At 36.0% G+C, this 18,858-nt stretch overlaps 2 protein-coding genes across 3 annotated transcripts; one reads left to right on the forward strand and one right to left on the reverse strand.

Moving 5' to 3' along the window:
- The first annotated feature begins 386 nt into the window (after nt 1-386).
- On the forward strand, nt 387-10,309 carry LOC135679441 (inorganic pyrophosphatase TTM1-like). Of its 2 annotated transcripts, XM_065193197.1 has the most exons (12): nt 387-571; nt 1,126-1,487; nt 3,092-3,206; nt 3,335-3,530; nt 3,772-3,885; nt 4,021-4,194; nt 6,505-6,699; nt 7,973-8,095; nt 8,200-8,321; nt 8,824-8,941; nt 9,102-9,365; nt 9,765-10,309. In XM_065193197.1, exons 2-12 carry the CDS (start codon nt 1,151-1,153, stop codon nt 9,972-9,974), a joined length of 1,968 nt encoding a protein of 655 aa, XP_065049269.1. In that variant the 5' UTR covers nt 387-571; nt 1,126-1,150; the 3' UTR covers nt 9,975-10,309. The 2 variants fall into 2 exon arrangements, with proteins under 2 accessions (XP_065049269.1, XP_065049270.1); XM_065193198.1 differs by lacking the exons at nt 8,824-8,941; nt 9,765-10,309 and having other exon boundaries at nt 9,102-9,288.
- A 1,847-nt stretch (nt 10,310-12,156) lies between these two features.
- Nucleotides 12,157-18,281, reverse strand: LOC135679442 (leucine--tRNA ligase, cytoplasmic-like). Its single transcript, XM_065193200.1, has 3 exons — nt 18,145-18,281; nt 13,685-17,033; nt 12,157-12,513 (listed from the first exon to the last, which is right to left on the reverse strand). The coding sequence occupies exon 2, from the start codon at nt 17,027-17,029 to the stop codon at nt 13,727-13,729; it is 3,303 nt and encodes a 1,100-aa protein (XP_065049272.1). The 5' UTR covers nt 17,030-17,033; nt 18,145-18,281; the 3' UTR covers nt 12,157-12,513; nt 13,685-13,726.
- Between the last annotated feature and the right edge of the window lie 577 nt (nt 18,282-18,858).

An 18,858-nucleotide genomic window follows, 5' to 3' on the forward strand; every position in this document is an offset into this window, starting at 1 on the left:
AGATTCGTCCCACGAGCTTTCTCGGCTCTCACAAATCCAACTTAAGGGTCCCACAATCCAGCTCGATGCTAGCGCCACGTGGGGCGCGAAACTTCTTGGTATGGACATTGGGACGATAAATGCACCAGTGTATATTTTGATCACTTATCCCGTTGGTTCGGAGTCCTCTCACAGTAAAACCCAACAGGAACGGTATTCTCCGTATTTGAAGAATCGGACCCACGTCCATGCTTCTACGACTACAAAGCGGGGTCCCATCTTGTTGTGCAATCATTACGCATACCCCATTGAGCGGGTAAGTAAATGGGTACGAAAACTAACTTTTTGACCAAGAAGGGCTCTTTAAAGGGCCACCATGGGTTCGTAACGCCAACGATTGAGAGGGTTCGGAATCTCCTCGCGATCCCCCCGCTCTCTACTGCTGTGCCGATCCCACCCGACCGCCGCCTCCGCCTACGCCCGCCCCTAAAATATCCTGCCCACCGCCTTCGCCTCGTCGCTTGCGCCGCTTCTAGGGAACGGTGTAGAGTAACTTCTCCGGGTTCCGGTGGCGATCCTCATATCAGCGGCTGTAAGTTGATTACTCGTGTTTGATCAATTATCTGTTCCTGATTTTTTTGGACAATGGGGGAGAATTTTCGCAGCAGTCGAATCGTCCGTTAAATTAGGTTACGAAGGTCTTTTGTTGGTTTTATCGCTTATATGATTTCCGTGAGATAATCATTGGCGGCGGTCTCTGATTCGAGAGACGTGTTCGTTCTATTCGGTGGATTCTCGCGTGCTCAAACCTTTTATTTGTCTGTGCGCCCCTCGGTCTTATGGATTTGATGGGCGATGTGTCTATATATTTCTATGTCTATTTTCCCCTTTTAACGGTTTGTAGTTCTTGTATTTCGAATAGATAATTGCATAGACAGAGAATGTTTTTTTGGGTAATATTTCATTCATGTGTGGAATCAACCGTGGCCTTTATACGCTCAGATTGCCATCTATTAATGGTTTTACTGAGATTGGTATATAGTAGTGGTGGGTTATGGAATGCTGTTCATATTCTATAATTAGTTTTCCATACGGCTGTTTCATTACATTTTACTTATGTTGATGCTTGGTTTATTTTCATTGCAGAAATATTCCACGTTTGTTTCTGTAAATGGCTGATGGCGATGCTTCCATTGATTCACCTCGCCGAAGGCAAGGTCTCTTACGGGACCAAGTTCAGTTGGTAAAGAGAAAGGACTCTGGTCGCTATGAAATCGTTCCGATTCAAGAGCCATTATCTTTCGAAAAAGGTTTCTATATTGTAATTCGTGCGTGCCAGTTGTTGGCCCAGAAAAATGATGGAATCATTTTTGTGGGCATAGCTGGCCCTTCTGGGGCTGGAAAGACTGTTTTCACAGAGAAGGTTCTCAATTTCATGCCAAACATTGCTATCATATCCATGGACAACTACAATGACTCAAGTCGTATCATTGATGGAAATTTTGATGGTGACTCCTGCTCTCTAAGAAATCTTATTTCTTTGGATCATTTTGCATTTGCTATATTACATTTTTTTTTCCTATATACCAGTTGAACATATTGAATTCTCTTGATGATATTGACCGCCTTATTTTTGGATATCTATTGCTTAATTCTTTAAACATGGAAATTTGATTGATTGTCGTCGATTATTTACTGATGCATTCTTATTGATTTTTGATCCAATTATGCAAATTAGACACTCATGTAGCTATTTTCTAGGCACAGGCTTGATTAGAAGAATGGAAGTTTCATAATTTGCTGTCTTTTACTTTAAAATTATTGTAAATCATGATTATATAAGATGTTCTATTCTGATGCTTTGACCTAAATTTTTGTGGCTATTCTTTAAGTAAAGCATATATTCCATGTTGATCGCTTTAGAACTTCTCTAATATGCTGTACCTTTTGAATAGGGAATTTAACTGTCATATCATGTTTATTATGTTTTTATTAGGGACTAGATGTGGACATTAGTGAGTTCTACTCAGTGGCAGTTTGACTCTGATGCTTCTTTTGGCAGACACATATTACAAAAGTAATGTAGTTGTAGGGGTTAAAACATCTTTGTAAGTATGGGAAAAAGTGTTGCTCATTTAGGAGGAAGTTGTGCAGCTCCTTCTTAGTTTATTGGACATTGAGAAAAAGAGTTCAGTACACCATGGTAATTAAATGCAAGGAACGCAATAGACTTGAGAGTGCAGTCTCAGTTTCCTTTGATGCTCGAGCTAGGCAGGATATTTAAAAGGAGTTAACAAGCATAGGTGTTTTTTTTTTAACAATACGAAAAATGGTGCAACCTATGTACTTTTGAGGGTAGGAACAGATTTAAAAAAAAAAGTTTTTCACTTCTATTCAGTTAAGTGTTCCTTGCACTGAATGCTTAAGCAACAAAATGCTTGCTGATGTTCATCTTTTTATGTATCTTGATCTTTAAGAGGTTGAAAGCTGTATAGTCTTTAACTGGTAACATTTGGCAAAATCTGGTTGCTTAAGAAGTTCTGAAGTAGTCTGTTGAAGTTTATATTATCAAGAACTTGTAAAAAAAATGAATTTGAATTCTAATTTTGTCTAATTGGACATGATGTCGATGGACAACTAAGGTGGTGGAAATTGGAACTTGCACACAGGTTATGGGGATAATATCTGCTGTTTAAATGTGGTTTTATTTTGGTTTCTGATGTCAAATCTATTTACTTATTGATATATTGCATACAAGATGGGAGTTGTACATTACGAATGCCCCATCTGTTGCCTGTAGACCTTGAATATTACATGCTATCATCTGAATTTGGTACTTATGGCTAGTTTATTGAGTTTTTTTTAACTGAACACTCATTCAGTTTTGTACATAATTTCTTGTGTGTTAATTAATTAGTGATTTATTCTTCTTGTTTTATCAGTTCATGGGAGACTTTTATGCATTATTTATTTGTTTAATAACCTGACGTTAACCGTATGTGAAGACATTTAAAATATCCTTAAAATTGATATTCATTTTGCACCTGTTAGGTTTATCAAATAATTTATATTTAAGTAATAAAAAATTCTAATACATGTAATTTTTGAGCAGACCCGCGGCTCACAGATTATGACACTTTACTGGAAAACATTCATGGACTAAAAGAGGGGAAATCTGTTCAGGTGCCAATGTATGATTTCAAGTTGAGCAGTCGCATTGGATACAGGTAACCTTTTTAGACAGTCAGTTGCTCCTTTTTATTAAATCATCATAGTGAATCTTTTAGTACATCAGGGCTGTCAGATATCTCTTCTTGGGATAAATGTATGTGGCCTTTGATTGTCTTCCTGACAGGACCGTTGATGTCCCTAGCTCTCGAATTGTCATTCTCGAAGGCATCTATGCTCTGAGTGAGAAGTTGCGCCCTTTGCTTGATCTGCGTGTTTCTGTGACTGGTGGTGTACATTTTGATCTTGTTAAAAGGGTTCTGAGGGACATACAGCGTGCTGGACAAGAACCCGAAGAAATAATTCATCAAATTTCAGAAACGGTTATTTATCTTCATTTTTGTTTTCATTAATATAAAATTTAAATTATAGCTGATGCTTCTGCTGGAACGAAGTAGCTATGACACTGATAGAATTGCATGTTCTTGAATCCCTTATTCTTGGAGCATTAATTTCAATGGAATTCCTAGTTTATTGCTAAATCTTTATTGTTTCTGTTCTATCTTTAATTAAGTATTGAAGTTACCCATATGTAGTATCTTGATTACTTTATAATTTATGCAGGTTTATCCAATGTACAAGGCATTCATTGAGCCAGACTTGCGAACAGCGCATATAAAAATCTCCAACAAGTTCAATCCTTTCACAGGCTTCCAGAACCCAACTTATATTTTAAAGGTTATTTTTTATTTTTGTTTTGTTGCAAATTTGGTTGCTAATGTCACAAATGAATTAATAAACTGTGCTTTATACTGATGTATCTTTTTATTTTTTCTTGTAGCACTAAGTGCTTTCTGGTTTCTATTATTGTAGTCATCAAGGACTGTTTCGGTGGACCAGATCAAGGCTGTGCTTTCCAAAGAACACAATGAAGGTACAGAGGAAACATACGACATGTATCTATTGCCACCAGGCGAAGATCCTGAAGCATGCCAATCTTATCTCAGAATGAGAAACAGGGATGGGAAGTACAATCTTATGTTTGAGGTTTGTTGTTTAATTGATATATTATTTCCTATGCTGAGTTTAAATTTGAGACCTGAAATAATGTCATTGTTTTAGAATATCTATAAATTTAAATTTGCTTTTGATCATGGATATCAAAATTCTGTGTTTTTTAGGTGGACTTGAATTTTTTGTGCATTTTTACTAATTCTGACTAACCTAGATATTCGAGCTGTTTGTGTCTCTTTTGTTCAACTTTGTAAGCTTCTAGAACTGTCGACCCTAAGATGGTCTCAAGTTGTAGTTGCAATAGTTGTTAGATAAACTTGGTCCTGCTTCACCAAATGGAGTTCAGCTTGGAGATAGGTGCAATAGCTTCATCAAGAAGTGAATGGATCACATGGATCACACTCTTCCACTTTTCCTTTCTAACCTCTATTTTAATTAATTAGGTAATCATGAAAATTACATCTCTGTGATCATCCATGAGGTCATATATGGGCTCTCAGCTTCATGTAAAACTTGGTGCATTCATGGTTGGGTTCTTGGTCTCCTACGGATAACAACTAACGGTGTAATGCTGCAATTATGGGAATCTCATATGAATAATACTTTATGCATGCACTTGAGATACACATATATCATGGAAATCTTGTGGTTACTTTTGTGATTTACTACAAATTAAAATTATATTTCAACAGAATTGAGTGTGTGCATCTCTAGTTACTTTTCATAGGATGCAATTTCCCTCCTGTTTTAGAGGACTGACTGTTCTAGTTGTAGGCTGCAATTGCAGCATATTACATTATATAAGATGTGGATTTCTATCATTTCTTCGCACGAAAATAAACACTTGCAACTAATGTGGGAAGAGATTGTATGCTTGATTTTGAAATATAGAGTCCACAAATGCTTGGCAGCATTTGAAGCCTGATACTAGTATGTGCCGTTGGTCTTGAAAATTAGTTATTGACTGTAGTTCAATCTGATATGCAACCAACAAAACTCACTTGTATTTTTGCATGAGTTTTATCTGATGTACTGTAGGCATGTAATGTAATTTTGTGCTGTAACAATTTTTTCTTTTGAAAAATATTGTAAATTGATCGAAACTTTCACCAAAATATGTATCCCATTGATGAGATGACAAATTTATCAATCAGTTTATGATCCTGTAAGATTGGCATCTTCTGTGAGCTGCTCACAGTCAACCTGTTTTGTCCTCCACATAGCTGGAAAGATTGTATCTTGAGGATTGTGGTGGAATTTTAATGCACAAGAATGAAGTTGAATTATCATTTACTCTAATTTCCTAGGGGCACATGAGCTATGTTAATTATTGGGTGAATAATTTTTGTAATTCTTTCATCTAGGTTGAATTTAAATCATATAAATTCCATAATTTTCTTCAGAGTAACATTGTTGGTGTTGCTGGCTATCATGCTTATAACTGCACCAAAGGCCATCCTTCAGTCCAGTTTAGATCAATTTTGTTTTTCAAGTTTGACAAACTGCACAGACCACATATGTTCCAGATCCCTGTTCCCAAGATTTTCTCCTCTTAATTGATTGAACTAATAAGCATTTAGTTTGAAATACTCTTGTGAGTTGTGACAATCCATATCAGTGCTCTTTATAATCTGAGTAACTATTTATTATTTTGTTTGTTTTGACATAAAAATTGTTTGATAAGCCTGCCCTACTGATGTGCATTGAGAAAGATCTGCTGATGACTCTAGATAACACACATGGTTTAAGATGGTGAGAAAATATGCTGATTGCCCCAAGGTTCGGTGATACCACCTGCAATACAGCAGGTTTAGTATGCCATACATGCCTTTTGAGCCAATATTCTTAAAAATGGCAGCTTTCAGGTTTGTATTCTTGTTGATCATGCTTATCTCATCTCTTGATATTTGAAGGGTAACACTCCGTAAAGGTTACTGCAAGACATTAAGATTATCTTGATCCCCTTTGTCATGCCTTATACTTCATATTACACCTTTTTGTTCAGTGTGTTTGGTTCTTTTTGAAGTTTTATTAATAGCAGCTCCTAATTTCTAGGAGAAGCCACCGTGAATCATGTAAATTCATGTTATCTAGAAATAATTACTTATTGCTTTTTTATTCAATCAACATGTATTCGGCATTCCCATGTGCTGATGCCCGATGGGATATCATCGGGATTCTGGCCTTGATGAATGACTTTGTATATAGCAGTGTCACATTTTAGGAAATCTATACATTTCACATGCTTGTTATTTGTATGTGTTTTGATTGATCACTAGACCTTTTCACTGTATCCATTCTGATAAAATCAGTTAATTAATTTGACTCTTGGACCTTTTTCAGGAATGGGTAACGGACAGTCCCTTCATTATATCACCAAGAATCACTTTTGAAGTAAGTGTGCGACTTCTTGGTGGGTTAATGGCACTAGGCTATACCATTGCAGCCATTCTGAAAAGAAGCAGCCATGTGTTCTCTGACGACAGGGTGATCGTGAAAATTGATTGGTTAGAACAACTTAAACGTACTTACATACAGGTAACTAGATCTTGCATTTATTGTGAATTATGCTATATTTTTTGAGCCACTTAAAATCATGCTCATGCATTACTTGTTTTTGTGTATATAAGATGCATTGACTATGATATAAATGGAAGATGCATTAATATGTTCTAGTAATTGGTATTTACCAAATCTACCATTCTGTAGTTTAGTTTACTGACCATGATGTAACTTTTACTAATTCGCTATTCAATAATTTCTTGATGTGATCTTATAGTAGGAACCTCTGTGTGTCAAACTGTAATGTATTCTTCAGTTTCAATATTAAGTGATGACATCATTATAGAACGAGCCTATATTAATCTAAGTATTAATGCAAATTTCAGCAATATTTGATGAAAACAAATCTCTGTTAATTGGACTTGGTGAAAATAATGGACTCTTGTTATTTCATGGAACTTTTGGCAGATGCCATAATCAGCCAAGTGTCACATCATGTCTTTAAGAACATATCCAATCATTTTTATAAGTAAAATAATAAATTATTGTAATCCTTTGTTCTAGATGATGAAGTGGACAAATATATCCTAGTCAGCTTGAGAAGAAATTAAGACAGCTTGAAATATTACCTGTGGATGCCTAAAATTTTTTGATCATGTGAAGGAAAGTAGTGAGATATTTCATCATTTGAAGGAAACCTTTTTAAATATATGTGACATTTAAAGCAGTATCCTGCAATAGTATAAGTCTTGCAATATTTATTTTAAAAAATGTAGTTTATGTTTAAATTGAACTTCTTTTCATTTATGACATTCATTGTATAATTGTTTTGTGGGTTAAGCTCCAGTTCTTGGAGAAATTGTTGCTCGGTCTTTTGTTATAACTTGATTGCTTTTTAAAAGTATTTTACATATAATATTTATAGAGAATTGCAGAGCATGTCTTATATTTTCTGTTGCATTATAGCAAAGGAATTCTATACCCTGTGATGCCTCATGCAAGAATTTGGTGCTTCATATGAATTTTAGCCATTTTTCATGATCCACCAATCCGAAGTATTGCAGAGCATGTCTTATGTTTTTCATGACCATTTTTCATGGTCAGGTTGATCTTTCTGAAGAAAAGAAGACTTACCTTGTTTATATGTTGTTATTAATATCATTTATATTTTCTAATTTACATAGCCTTTCTACTAGCATTTTGGCCCAATTACATTACCTATCGACTAATATTTTTTAGCTTAACATCCATTTTGTTTGTCATAAACTAGTTATTCTTTCAATTAAAACTTTGTTATATTTATGAGAAGGTGCAAGGAAAAGAGCGTCTGTTAGTTGCGCAAGTAGCAGAGCAACTGGGTTTGGAAGGCGCTTACATTCCACGTACTTACATAGAGCAGATTCAATTAGAAAAGCTTGTGAATGAAGTCATGGTATTATTTCTTTCAGTAAAGTTCATTCTGGATTAAGTTTCAATGATATTTTAGTTTTTTTTTAATTCTAGTTATGCACATATTGGTTTTTTCTTAATGTGCAGGCATTGCCAGATGATTTGAGGACAAAGCTCAGTATAGATGATGATCTGGTTTCCAGTCCAAGAGAAGCACTTTCGCGGGCATCTGCTGATAGGGTTGCTATGAGAACTAAACATCTTAAAAGGTTCATTTCAATTTTAGTTAACTTGATTAAAGCATTACCTAGCTTCGAATACAAGTAACTTGATCAAAGCACTACCTTACTTCAGATGTACACTTGAAAATAATTCTGAATTCATTTGTTCTGTAGAATTATACTTAAGTAACTTCCAGATCAAATATTTCTTGATATAGTCTAGACCTATGATCTAATAACATGGACTTTGAATACTTAAGTGCATGTTGGTAATAGTCTCATCTGGCCCTGTATATTAATATCTCTTACAATGTCTGGGATTAATCATGCATTTAGTCTTGCCAAAATTATTGTATGGTCTGGTCATTGTGGACATAGTACAAGAAACATCTTGATAGAATGATGCTGCAGAAGAGATCTGACCAAATTAAAATTCCGTTAGATATTTCTTCCGTATCTGGTGCCACTAGTCATGATGGTTTCTATGATTGTGTCTAAATTCTCGTAGTTGTAATGCTTGTCATTATTTTAACATTTGTGATGTTTTCAGTGGAATGTCCCACTCCTTTTCAACGCAAAGGGACAAGAATATTGCCAAACTCACTAGACTTGCAGTCAACAGTAGAAGGTTTGATAGACAAACTCCAGATTCACCTGCAATCAACCAGGTGCGCTTGTCCTTGATCAGGCATCTAGGAGAGATTCAAAATTCCAACTTTACTGATACAAGTTAAATTTGGATTATTTTGCAACGGTTTATACTTAATACTGCAAATTATTTAATGATGTATTGTGCTTCTTGTATTTTTACCAATCAATCCTATGCAGGATGCTGCCGTTAACCAACTCTCAGAGCAGTTATCAACTTTAAATGAAAGGATGGATGATTTGAGCTCACAAATTGAAGATTTTAATACAATAGTTAGTTCACAAAGTAATTCCATGAGCCAACAGAACCTGGCCCTCCAAACTGAAGCTTGTAATGGCTCTGGCCCAACATCGGTGTTTGTGTCTAACCTGGGCAATGGTACCCTTTTGCCCAGTTCATCATCTTACACCCAACTGAATAAGGATTCTCCCCTCATGGAGGAGGTAAGGACAAGTTTGATCAGTTTTTGCTTCAGAAATGAATTGCCGTAGCCGCATTCTGGTATTTGATAATAATCCTCTTTTAGGCTATGTTACAAGTATTGTACTTAATTCCAAGATTACCCAAGTCTTGACATTTGATGGTGTTTGTTAACCCATTTTGGACACCCTTAGATAAAATGGAATTGCTTTGTCTTGAAGAGAACAACTGAATCCTACACATTCACCAATCCTTTGTTTGCAATGGGGCAGGCATATGGTTGCAGAATTACAGTAACCATAATAGTAACTGAATTTATGGGGTAGAGACTTGAAGTAATCATGCTGTGTTAAAATTTTTGTTTGTTGATTGGATATGCTATCAATATTTGACATGATGTTGTCATTTCTTGCCATTTGCAGCTAATGCTCATCACCCGAGGACAACGTCAAATTATGCATCAGTTGGATAACCTCTCTAACTTAGTTCATGACCGTTTGGCTGTACTAACCCTGCAAGGCAGAACTGATAATGGAAATAGATTGCTTGATATGAAGATTGGAACTCCCGTTCTCATACTGGCAATAGGTGGCATTGGCATTTTCCTGTTCAAAAATCTGAACAGGAATTAAATTGGAGCCTCAAGCACCACTTCAGTCTCACCAGATACTCTTGAGAATTTCCCATTGAAGTCTTAATTCATTACTTTTATAAGGTATAATATCTCAGCTTGAAGGTCCAGAGTGAACTAACAGATGATAAAATTTTGTAGGAGTTATTTTCTTTTATGAAGAGCTTCAACTACAATTTGTACATTTCGGATGTAGAAGTATATTTTCCTCTCTCTCACTCACATATATATATATATATATATGACTGATGGTTAAGAAAGTCTGCAGGGACAATTACTGCTATACATTTGATAAAGGATCCTATGCTGACTACTGTTCCTTTTCTCTTCCATGCATATTCTTGAGCACCATATTAGTTTCCTGAGCATATTCTTGAGCACCGTAGTAGTTTCCTGAGCTGAGAATGGAGCTTACTGCTGTTAAATTTTTAATAAATGCACTGGTAATCAGCTTCTATGGATTGAAGGATTTTTCGCAACCTATGATTCTTCATCGGTTGTATTGGGATCTCACATCGGAGCGTAATGTTTACAGATTTCTTGTTTCCTGCAAGTCTAGTGATGTTGTGTAACACAGTCCTAGTCTTAGTTTCAATCAGAACAAAGGATATTATATTTTTTGTTGATATTATTAAATATAATAAAAAAATAGATAATCTTAAAATTAATATATTTTAATTATTAAATAAAATGATTTTTTTTTTTGTATGTAGTGTTTTTGATATATATACATATTTATATCATTTAACCAAAGAAAAATATAAGCATAACATATCCAAAATTTATATGCACACCTAATGTTTATATCATTGTTTATATCTATATTAGCATGGGCTTTTATGTGTTTAATTTTTTACCAAATCACTTGAATGAGGTATTAATATCTATACCTATAAAATATGATTTATATTGAGTAATTACTTAGTAAGTATCAGCTTTTATGATTTTATTCATTTGAGCATGCATTATGTCATGTATATTATATTTTAAAATTATTATTATAAAATAATTAATAATAAACGCTTTATTTTATAACTTTAGTAAACATAATTCTATAACATAATATATATGTAAAGTAAGTGTATAATTTAATGTCAAAATAATTTAAAATATTTATATATACATGTAGGAAATATAGTAAATTTATGAATTTTTACATCTTATATCATAGCATATATATGTGCATTCTCATATCTTACGTCATAATAAATAATTTCATACTGCATATCATACTGTATATATGTACACTTATATTTTACGTTATAAAATATATATGTGCACTCTTATATTATATGTCATAATACATATATGCTCTCCGCATAGAATAGAATATATGTATACTCTTACATCATTGTAAAATATACGTGCATTCCACATAATAATATATCTATGCATGAGCACTTTTATATCGCACATCATCATATATATATGCATACATATAAAATATTTTTATCATAATTATTATATTTTTATATAATAATATTTAAAAAATATATTTCAATCTTAAAAATCGAAAACATAAACATGTAATTTATCATATTCATAAATCATAAACATCACAAATTATGAAGTGAGGGTAACATATACATATTATTTATACTTTTATTGACATATTAGTTGTAATTCAATATATAAATACTTTTTAAATTAGAGCGTTGTTTGAGAAAAAATATTTTAAAAATATTTCTAATAAAAGATATCGTCGTATGATTGATCGATGATTATTAACGATTCCAATTGTTGGGATTAGACCACCCTTAACGGGATCGCGACCCATCGTCCCAACCATCATAACACACGTGTGTCGCCCAAGTCATAAGGGGGCATGATAACTTGATGTCATCGTTATCTTTCTCCAGCTTATCACCAATAACCTGTTCAGAGTACCTAACTCGATGGAACATTCATACATGTATAATGATACACATTTATCACTCTAAAAAAATCCATTACATATACACACTTCTTTCTTTTCAAAATGTATGCATATATAATGGATTTAGTAAGGAGAGAGAGTTACCGCATAAAAACGTATGCATATATAATGGATTTAGTAAGGCTAACATAATCATTGGATCACATAATAATGATAATATCAGTCGGTTACCGCGTAAAAACGTAGGTTATGTTGTGCATCACAAGCATTTGAATGCAAGAAACTTTACAACTCATAAATCGGATAATAACACAAAAAGGATTTTATTTGGATCCATAACACAATTATATTTAAAAAAAAAACATCGAACTTATAAAAGCTTAATTGTTAGCCCTAAATACACACCCACTGCAGTAAGCTCTAATTTACAAGAGCCAATCTTTAAACAATACTTACGCTGCCAACACAAAAACATACCCCAAAGCTCCATAGTTGCAAAGATCAAAACAAATCCATTGTGCATTTTAATAGATCCAGAGAACATGGATATGGCTGGTCAGGTGTAGGGATAAATAGGTGAAGCCAGCATGCAGGAACCAAATTTCACGCAGGTATTACCAACAATCCATCCAATTCTGGATTGGTGAAAATTCTTTTTCATGCACTGATAAAAAAGACATAAGCAGAGAATTAACATAGGACTACAATTCGGGAAGTTAAATTACAATCTTTAGAACTAGATGCAGGTAGAGATGCATCACCATAATAGCTTTCTATTGCATTCTTTATTGGCACAATGCATCATCATACAGTGATTGAGAAGAGTGAATCAAGGACTGGAGGAACTACTCTATTAATGATACCGGCAGAGTTTCCTAGCGCCTAAGGTTCATTATAGCTGATGTTTTGAAGTCTGTTCAAAATGTTAGTGCGGTACAATTTGATTATATGCATAGAAATGTAAACAAGATAGCTCTTAGTATGACTAATTTTGGTTGGCAGCTCATGTTATTTCCCAAATCGAAAAACTAATTTTGGAAGTTCTTTAACGGAAAAAAGAAAGGTAACGCCAGATTGTATGCCTTGCCTTTTTGAAAATTTATCCGAGTACAAATATTTCCAAAATCGTGAAACTAACATTTTATATTTTTAGTCACAGTGTCTGCTAAAGTTGGCTTGAATCTAGGTAATATTTTGAGAATGGTGTACTTCAAAATCAAGTGTCATTAATAATGTGCTAGAAAGTAATTGTAATGAATGGTACAGGTACCGGCCATAAAGCAGTCATTCATAACGAGACATTCACACAATAGCCTATCATCTAAAAGCAAAAAGCATTTAGAATTAAAAGAGGTTCGATTAAGCTTTGGCCATATTCAGAGTTTTATCAAGTATGGCAAAATGTTTATAATCATTTAAGAACCTACTGAAGTGATACTCCGATAAGAGATGGATATTGATTAGAAATACCAATGTAGCATTTCTATAAATGTAATAGTAAACAATAACAGGAATAAGAATAAGTTACGAAATATAATCCAAATATGCAGTATATTTAGCTTGTACAAATCAGAAACAGCAGAGCGTAATTGGGCATATGCTTCCACATTTGTGGTTAAGTAATCATAACAACTGTTGCTGAAATGTAGATGATATTCATACCATAAGACAGCATCTATAACGTACTTTTACAATAAAAGATACACATAAAAATTCAGCAACCATGTTATTAATATGAGAAAACAAACATTATCAGTAGTCATAACATGAAAGCTCCAGACTATAAAAGCTATGAATTTCAATCTGGAAAACAAATACAGAAATGATATGCAAACCTCTAGCAGTCTTTCGTAGCAAAAATTTCCGGGAATGCTTCTTTAGGAGACAATGTGAAGTTCCGCCGTAGAATACTCCAACTTGCTCATATATATGGCAATAGGGTTGCCAGGTGAAGGGGGATTCTGAGTCAGCAATGATACATGTGGACCTGCTTTGCTTCGTGCAACCTCGTCTGATGCAGACAGGATTTCAACCTGTTCAAGACCCAGTTGCCTCTTTATCAAGTCAGAATTCTCCTGAAGAACCTGTATTTCACCAAAAGGCAGTTTCAATTCCAGGGCCTGTGGACCAACAGACAATGCTTCATCCTTCTTGAACTTTAGAAAAGGCATGCAGAGTTTCTGGATCTGCTTAAAGTTTGCAGCCTGTCCAACAGCACTCTGTTTTAATGCTTCCAGTATTTCCTGATCAGGTGCAAATGCACGTCGATCTCCATCAAACTTGCTTTGAAGTATCCTCAAGCATTCTTCTTTCCAACCATCAAATTGCTCGTTTACATATATAAGACCTATTGTCAATTTGTTTTCTTCTGCTACAGGAACTGCAATCCCTTTTTTAGCCTTCTTAGGACCGGATGCTTGCTTCTGGAGCAACTTCCTCATTAACACTATTGAATCCTGCAAATACTTGTTAGCAATCTTAAGGGTAAGATCAGGGGCATCATACAGGGGCCAACCAGCATTTACTACAAAGCCATCCTTTTTCAGAATATTCGTCCAAACATGCTCAGAATAGTGTGGACAAATTGGAGCAATGAGCCTAGTCTGAACATCCATGAACCGCCATAACAGGTCATGGTTCATACCTCCTGCTCCACAAGAGAACCTGTATTCATCTCTGGCAGCCTGAAGGTCGTAAAAACCTGACTTCAAACCGTCCCTGAACATGAAATCATTGTAGTGTTGTTCAGTTGACTTGACTGCAATATTTATTTCATTGGCAAATACAAAATCAGCATAAGTAGTAGGGGGTTCAACTCGCAAAGTTGACTCAGCAGCCAACACTTCTTCCATCCAGGCAATTTCCTTAGTGAGCCTCAAAATTGCAGCATTCGCTGTTTCAAAAACAAAATTTGCATCATCCATTCCATCACCAGCATCTGCAAGGGAAAATCTAGTGGCATCAGAGGAGAATTCCTCTATGGCCTGACGAAGGGTCCTGAAATTTCCAGTTGATTTTGACATCTTCTCAGAATTCAGCATAAGGTGACCATTGCACCGGAAACCACGAGGCCAATGATGTTCCGGCAAAAGTGCTGTATGGTTATAAATGCAAAAAGTGAGGTGGTTTTGTATAAGATCTTTACCAGATACACGTAAATCAAATGGGTACCAATACTCAAATTCTAGCTTCATCTTGTTAAGAAGAGATACAGGGATGTCAGTTTTTGGAAGCGGACCACCACAAAAGACATAATCCCAGACATCATCAGTCATTTGCTCAGGCTTCACAGACGAATGATCAGAGCCATACATATCAGGACCTTGCAAAAGATGTGCAATGGTATAGAAGGCCATGTAGAGAGTTGAATCAGAAAGTGATTCAACTAGGAATTGCTCGTCCCAGGGAAGACGGGTACCAAGTCCAAAAGACCGTGAACATGCCCACTGATTCAGCCAGCTTAGTGTATGCTCAAAACCGTTTCTTGTTTCTTTACAGTAGAGATTCATTTGGGCTAAACAATCCTCTGCCTCCTTCTTCCACTCAGCCTCACCATAAGTAATGTACCACTGATCCGTTAGAGCCACAACACACTCATCACCCGACCTAGACATAACTTTCTTTTCAGGCTCGCTGTACATCACTCCATCTCCTGTTTCTAAAAGTTTGTTCCTTATCAATGGCTTTGCTTCCTGAACTTTCACTCCTTTAAAATCCCCTACCAGCATTGTACCATCAGTAAATCCTTTCAAATAGGTTAGCTTTTTTGCCTCTGCAAGCTTCTCTTTGTCGTTCTGACTCTTGATCTTAAGATCAACACACACCTTCTCTGCAGATTTGTCTCCAAATTCTGGAATATTAATGATTGGTATAACCTCAAATGGAAGAACCCACTCATCTTTGACTCCAAACTTTGATCTCAGAGCAGGTTTCAGTTTCAAATCATTCAATGCCATGTAATCATCCGGTGAATCACTGGGCACACTGGTGACAATGCCCGTACCCTTATCTGTCAAAATTGTAAGCATCGGAAGTGAGTAAATGACTTCATTAAAGGCGAGAGGAGACCTCAAGGGCAAACCAATAAGATCATGACCAGACAGCTCGAGCAGACAAGTTGGCTTCTCCGGAATCCGTGACAGATTCTGATATGCAAGGTTCAAAGCAGCTCGGTATGTTACAATAAAAACATCGGTTTCATTGATCTCAAAGGCACCATACTCACCATCTGGCAGTACCCATGCATTTGTTTGCCCATACATCGTCTCAGGTCTCAATGTTGCAGCTGCTAAGTATACTCTTCTACCTTCCAAAACTTTCAACTTTGTTCTGAAAGGAGGGAGTACTTCCATCTTGATCAGAACATAATCCTGCGGTTGAACACCCTCGCCCGAAGCTCGGTCATGATCTGCACATGGTTGGCCATCCAATGGAGAGTATATTGTGTATCTCATATCCTTCACAATCTTTCCCATGTCTTTTAGCTTCTTCATCTGCCATCTAACAAAGGAATCATAAAATGGGTTCATGTCTGTAGTTATGAAAGAACGCCTCCAATCACAGCCCAATCCAAAAGCCTTAAGATCTTCTTTTGCTAGAGGTGGAAAATAGCTTAGCCAGTGACATGGATCTTGGAATTTAGCAATCTCATCATCTGAAAGACCAAAACTCCTCATAATATCCCACTGAGACTTGTATCCACCAGATTTTGCAGCAGCCTTAGACCTCTTGCTTTTGAATTTATCAGGGGCAACCACGTTACCCTCTTCAGATTTGTTCTCATCAGGACCTTCCGTTTTGGAATCCTCCTCTACAGAAGGAAACACTGGAGGATTCCCATATAATTCAACCTCTCGTGCAAGCTTGTCAGCAGATGCCTTGATAGGCATTCCAGTGCAATGGAAAGCAAACGGCAAGAGTACATTACAACCACGTAGCCTGTGGTAGGCAGCACCAAATTCAAGCTTGGAAACAGTAAAGGCATGTCCCAGATGCAGCAGGCCATTCATGTAAGGGTATGGGAAGTTCCCAAAGAACTTCTCACCCTTCTTGGGAGGCTTACTTCCAGCATCAGCCTCAAAAATCTTGTGGGCTTCCCATCTTTTTTGGACCTCTGACTGTATCTTAAGCAGTTGGTCTCTCCTGGCATAGCTCCTACCTTCCTCAGCATTCGAGGTCATTTCTCTAAATACAACGGTGTGAGTTTAGACAAAATGAGCATGTGGAGATACATAATAATTATCACTCTAAAGGTCTTTCTCAACTCAATGTAAAACACAGGACCTTTCTGAGAGAAACAAGTAACAAAGCGCCACAGAGAAAAAAACCACAAAATGTGAAAGATCAAGACAACTAAGGCTATATAAATCTCTTCCAACTTTGTTCACACTTTCTAGTTTCTACCAAGAACATCCAATTTAAAACTCCAATAAGCAGCTCTGTTACAAGAGGAAAGGTAACAGAATGAAAGTGAACCGCTTTGTTTAAGAAACCTAACCTATTAAAGACACAAGACCATAATAACTACAACTCCAATAACAGTGCAAAAAAAAAAGCTATTGTTAGGGTCTACTTCTGATCTCCAACAAACAAAAAAGATCCAAACTATAGTGAAGAAAAGATTTTTCTTCAGACAACTTTTGTTTCATCAAGCAATGCTCAATTGCAATATCTCCACAGACGGATAACAAGTACAAGCAAACGATAAGTTTGGGTTGTTTCTCATCATCTTAAAGAATATAAGTTCTAATCACCGGGTTGCAAAATCAGAGTACAGGAAATGGCAGCAATAACATCAACAAAGTAAATTGGATGAAACCAACCTCAAAGAAATGGATGGTCAATAAAAATTCGTCCACTCAATTATTGCTAGTTTCATTTGGCTGTTAGGCCGCAGTGCTATTCTATCTCATTTATAAGCAAAACGGCAACACAAACCAAGAATGATCCGGAAACTGTGTTTGCTCACCAAATATGCGTATGAGTCGATCCAATCCACAATTGGAAACAACACTTAAAACCAACACGAACTCAGACAGGTTTTCCACACAAACAACACCGTAGTCATAAAAGTACATAATATCATCACATATATTGCAACCGATTGCACAACAGCACGTACTTGCTTTCCCTTCTCACCAACAACAACTAGAAGAAGAGCAGAACGACAACATAAGCAGGAAGATCTAACATCACAGCACAAATCAAAGTGAAAAAAACATCTCAGTTATGCTACGCGAGGCAACCGACTAACGCGAAGAGAATCCAAAGACAGAGAGGAGAACAATTTTCGCACCGAGAATGAATCCGATTCGAGAATCTGAGCAAAGCGACGGGTCTCCGGAGGATTCCCCAGCGGAGGTGAGACGGCGCCAGGAGAGAGACGAGTGGGGTGGCGTTTTGACTTAGGGTTTGCGGAGGGGATATGACGAGCGTTTCCGGCCCAGCGAACGGACAGCGGTTGGACCGGAGCTTGACTCGGCTTATCGAACCGAACCGAACCGAAGCGTTTAATATCAAGTCTCAGACCGGGTCGATCTGGGGCTTTCGGTCGATCCAAACCGAATCTTAAATCTTAAATCTTAAATCCAAACCGAATCTTAAATCTTAAATCCAAACTGAAAGCCCGCAATTGAATCTTAAATCTGTTCTCTTCGACAAGACAGTAACCAATAATGTTATCTGATGAGGTCAGATTTGATCGTGACATCGAGTCACTGCCGTGGAATGAAAATAAGGTATGAAAATAAGCTAAATTGACTTCATTTCCCAACCCTAATAAAGTAGAAAGAGAAACATCTAATCTAACAATGGTTAAAATATCATTCTTCTTTATCTAATCAGGACGTAATAGATGGACATGATAGATGATGTATAATTTAGATTTTGCGACCTTCTTGTTGCTGTAGATGATGTTTTCTCGTCAATGAGACAGAATCCAACAAGTTAACAATATATTAACAAGATATATAATGATTTATTATTAGATTAGGTAGTCGTCTATTTAATT

Source organism: Musa acuminata, chromosome BXJ1-7 (assembly GCF_036884655.1).
Source record: "Musa acuminata AAA Group cultivar baxijiao chromosome BXJ1-7, Cavendish_Baxijiao_AAA, whole genome shotgun sequence".
NCBI lineage: Eukaryota > Viridiplantae > Streptophyta > Magnoliopsida > Zingiberales > Musaceae > Musa > Musa acuminata.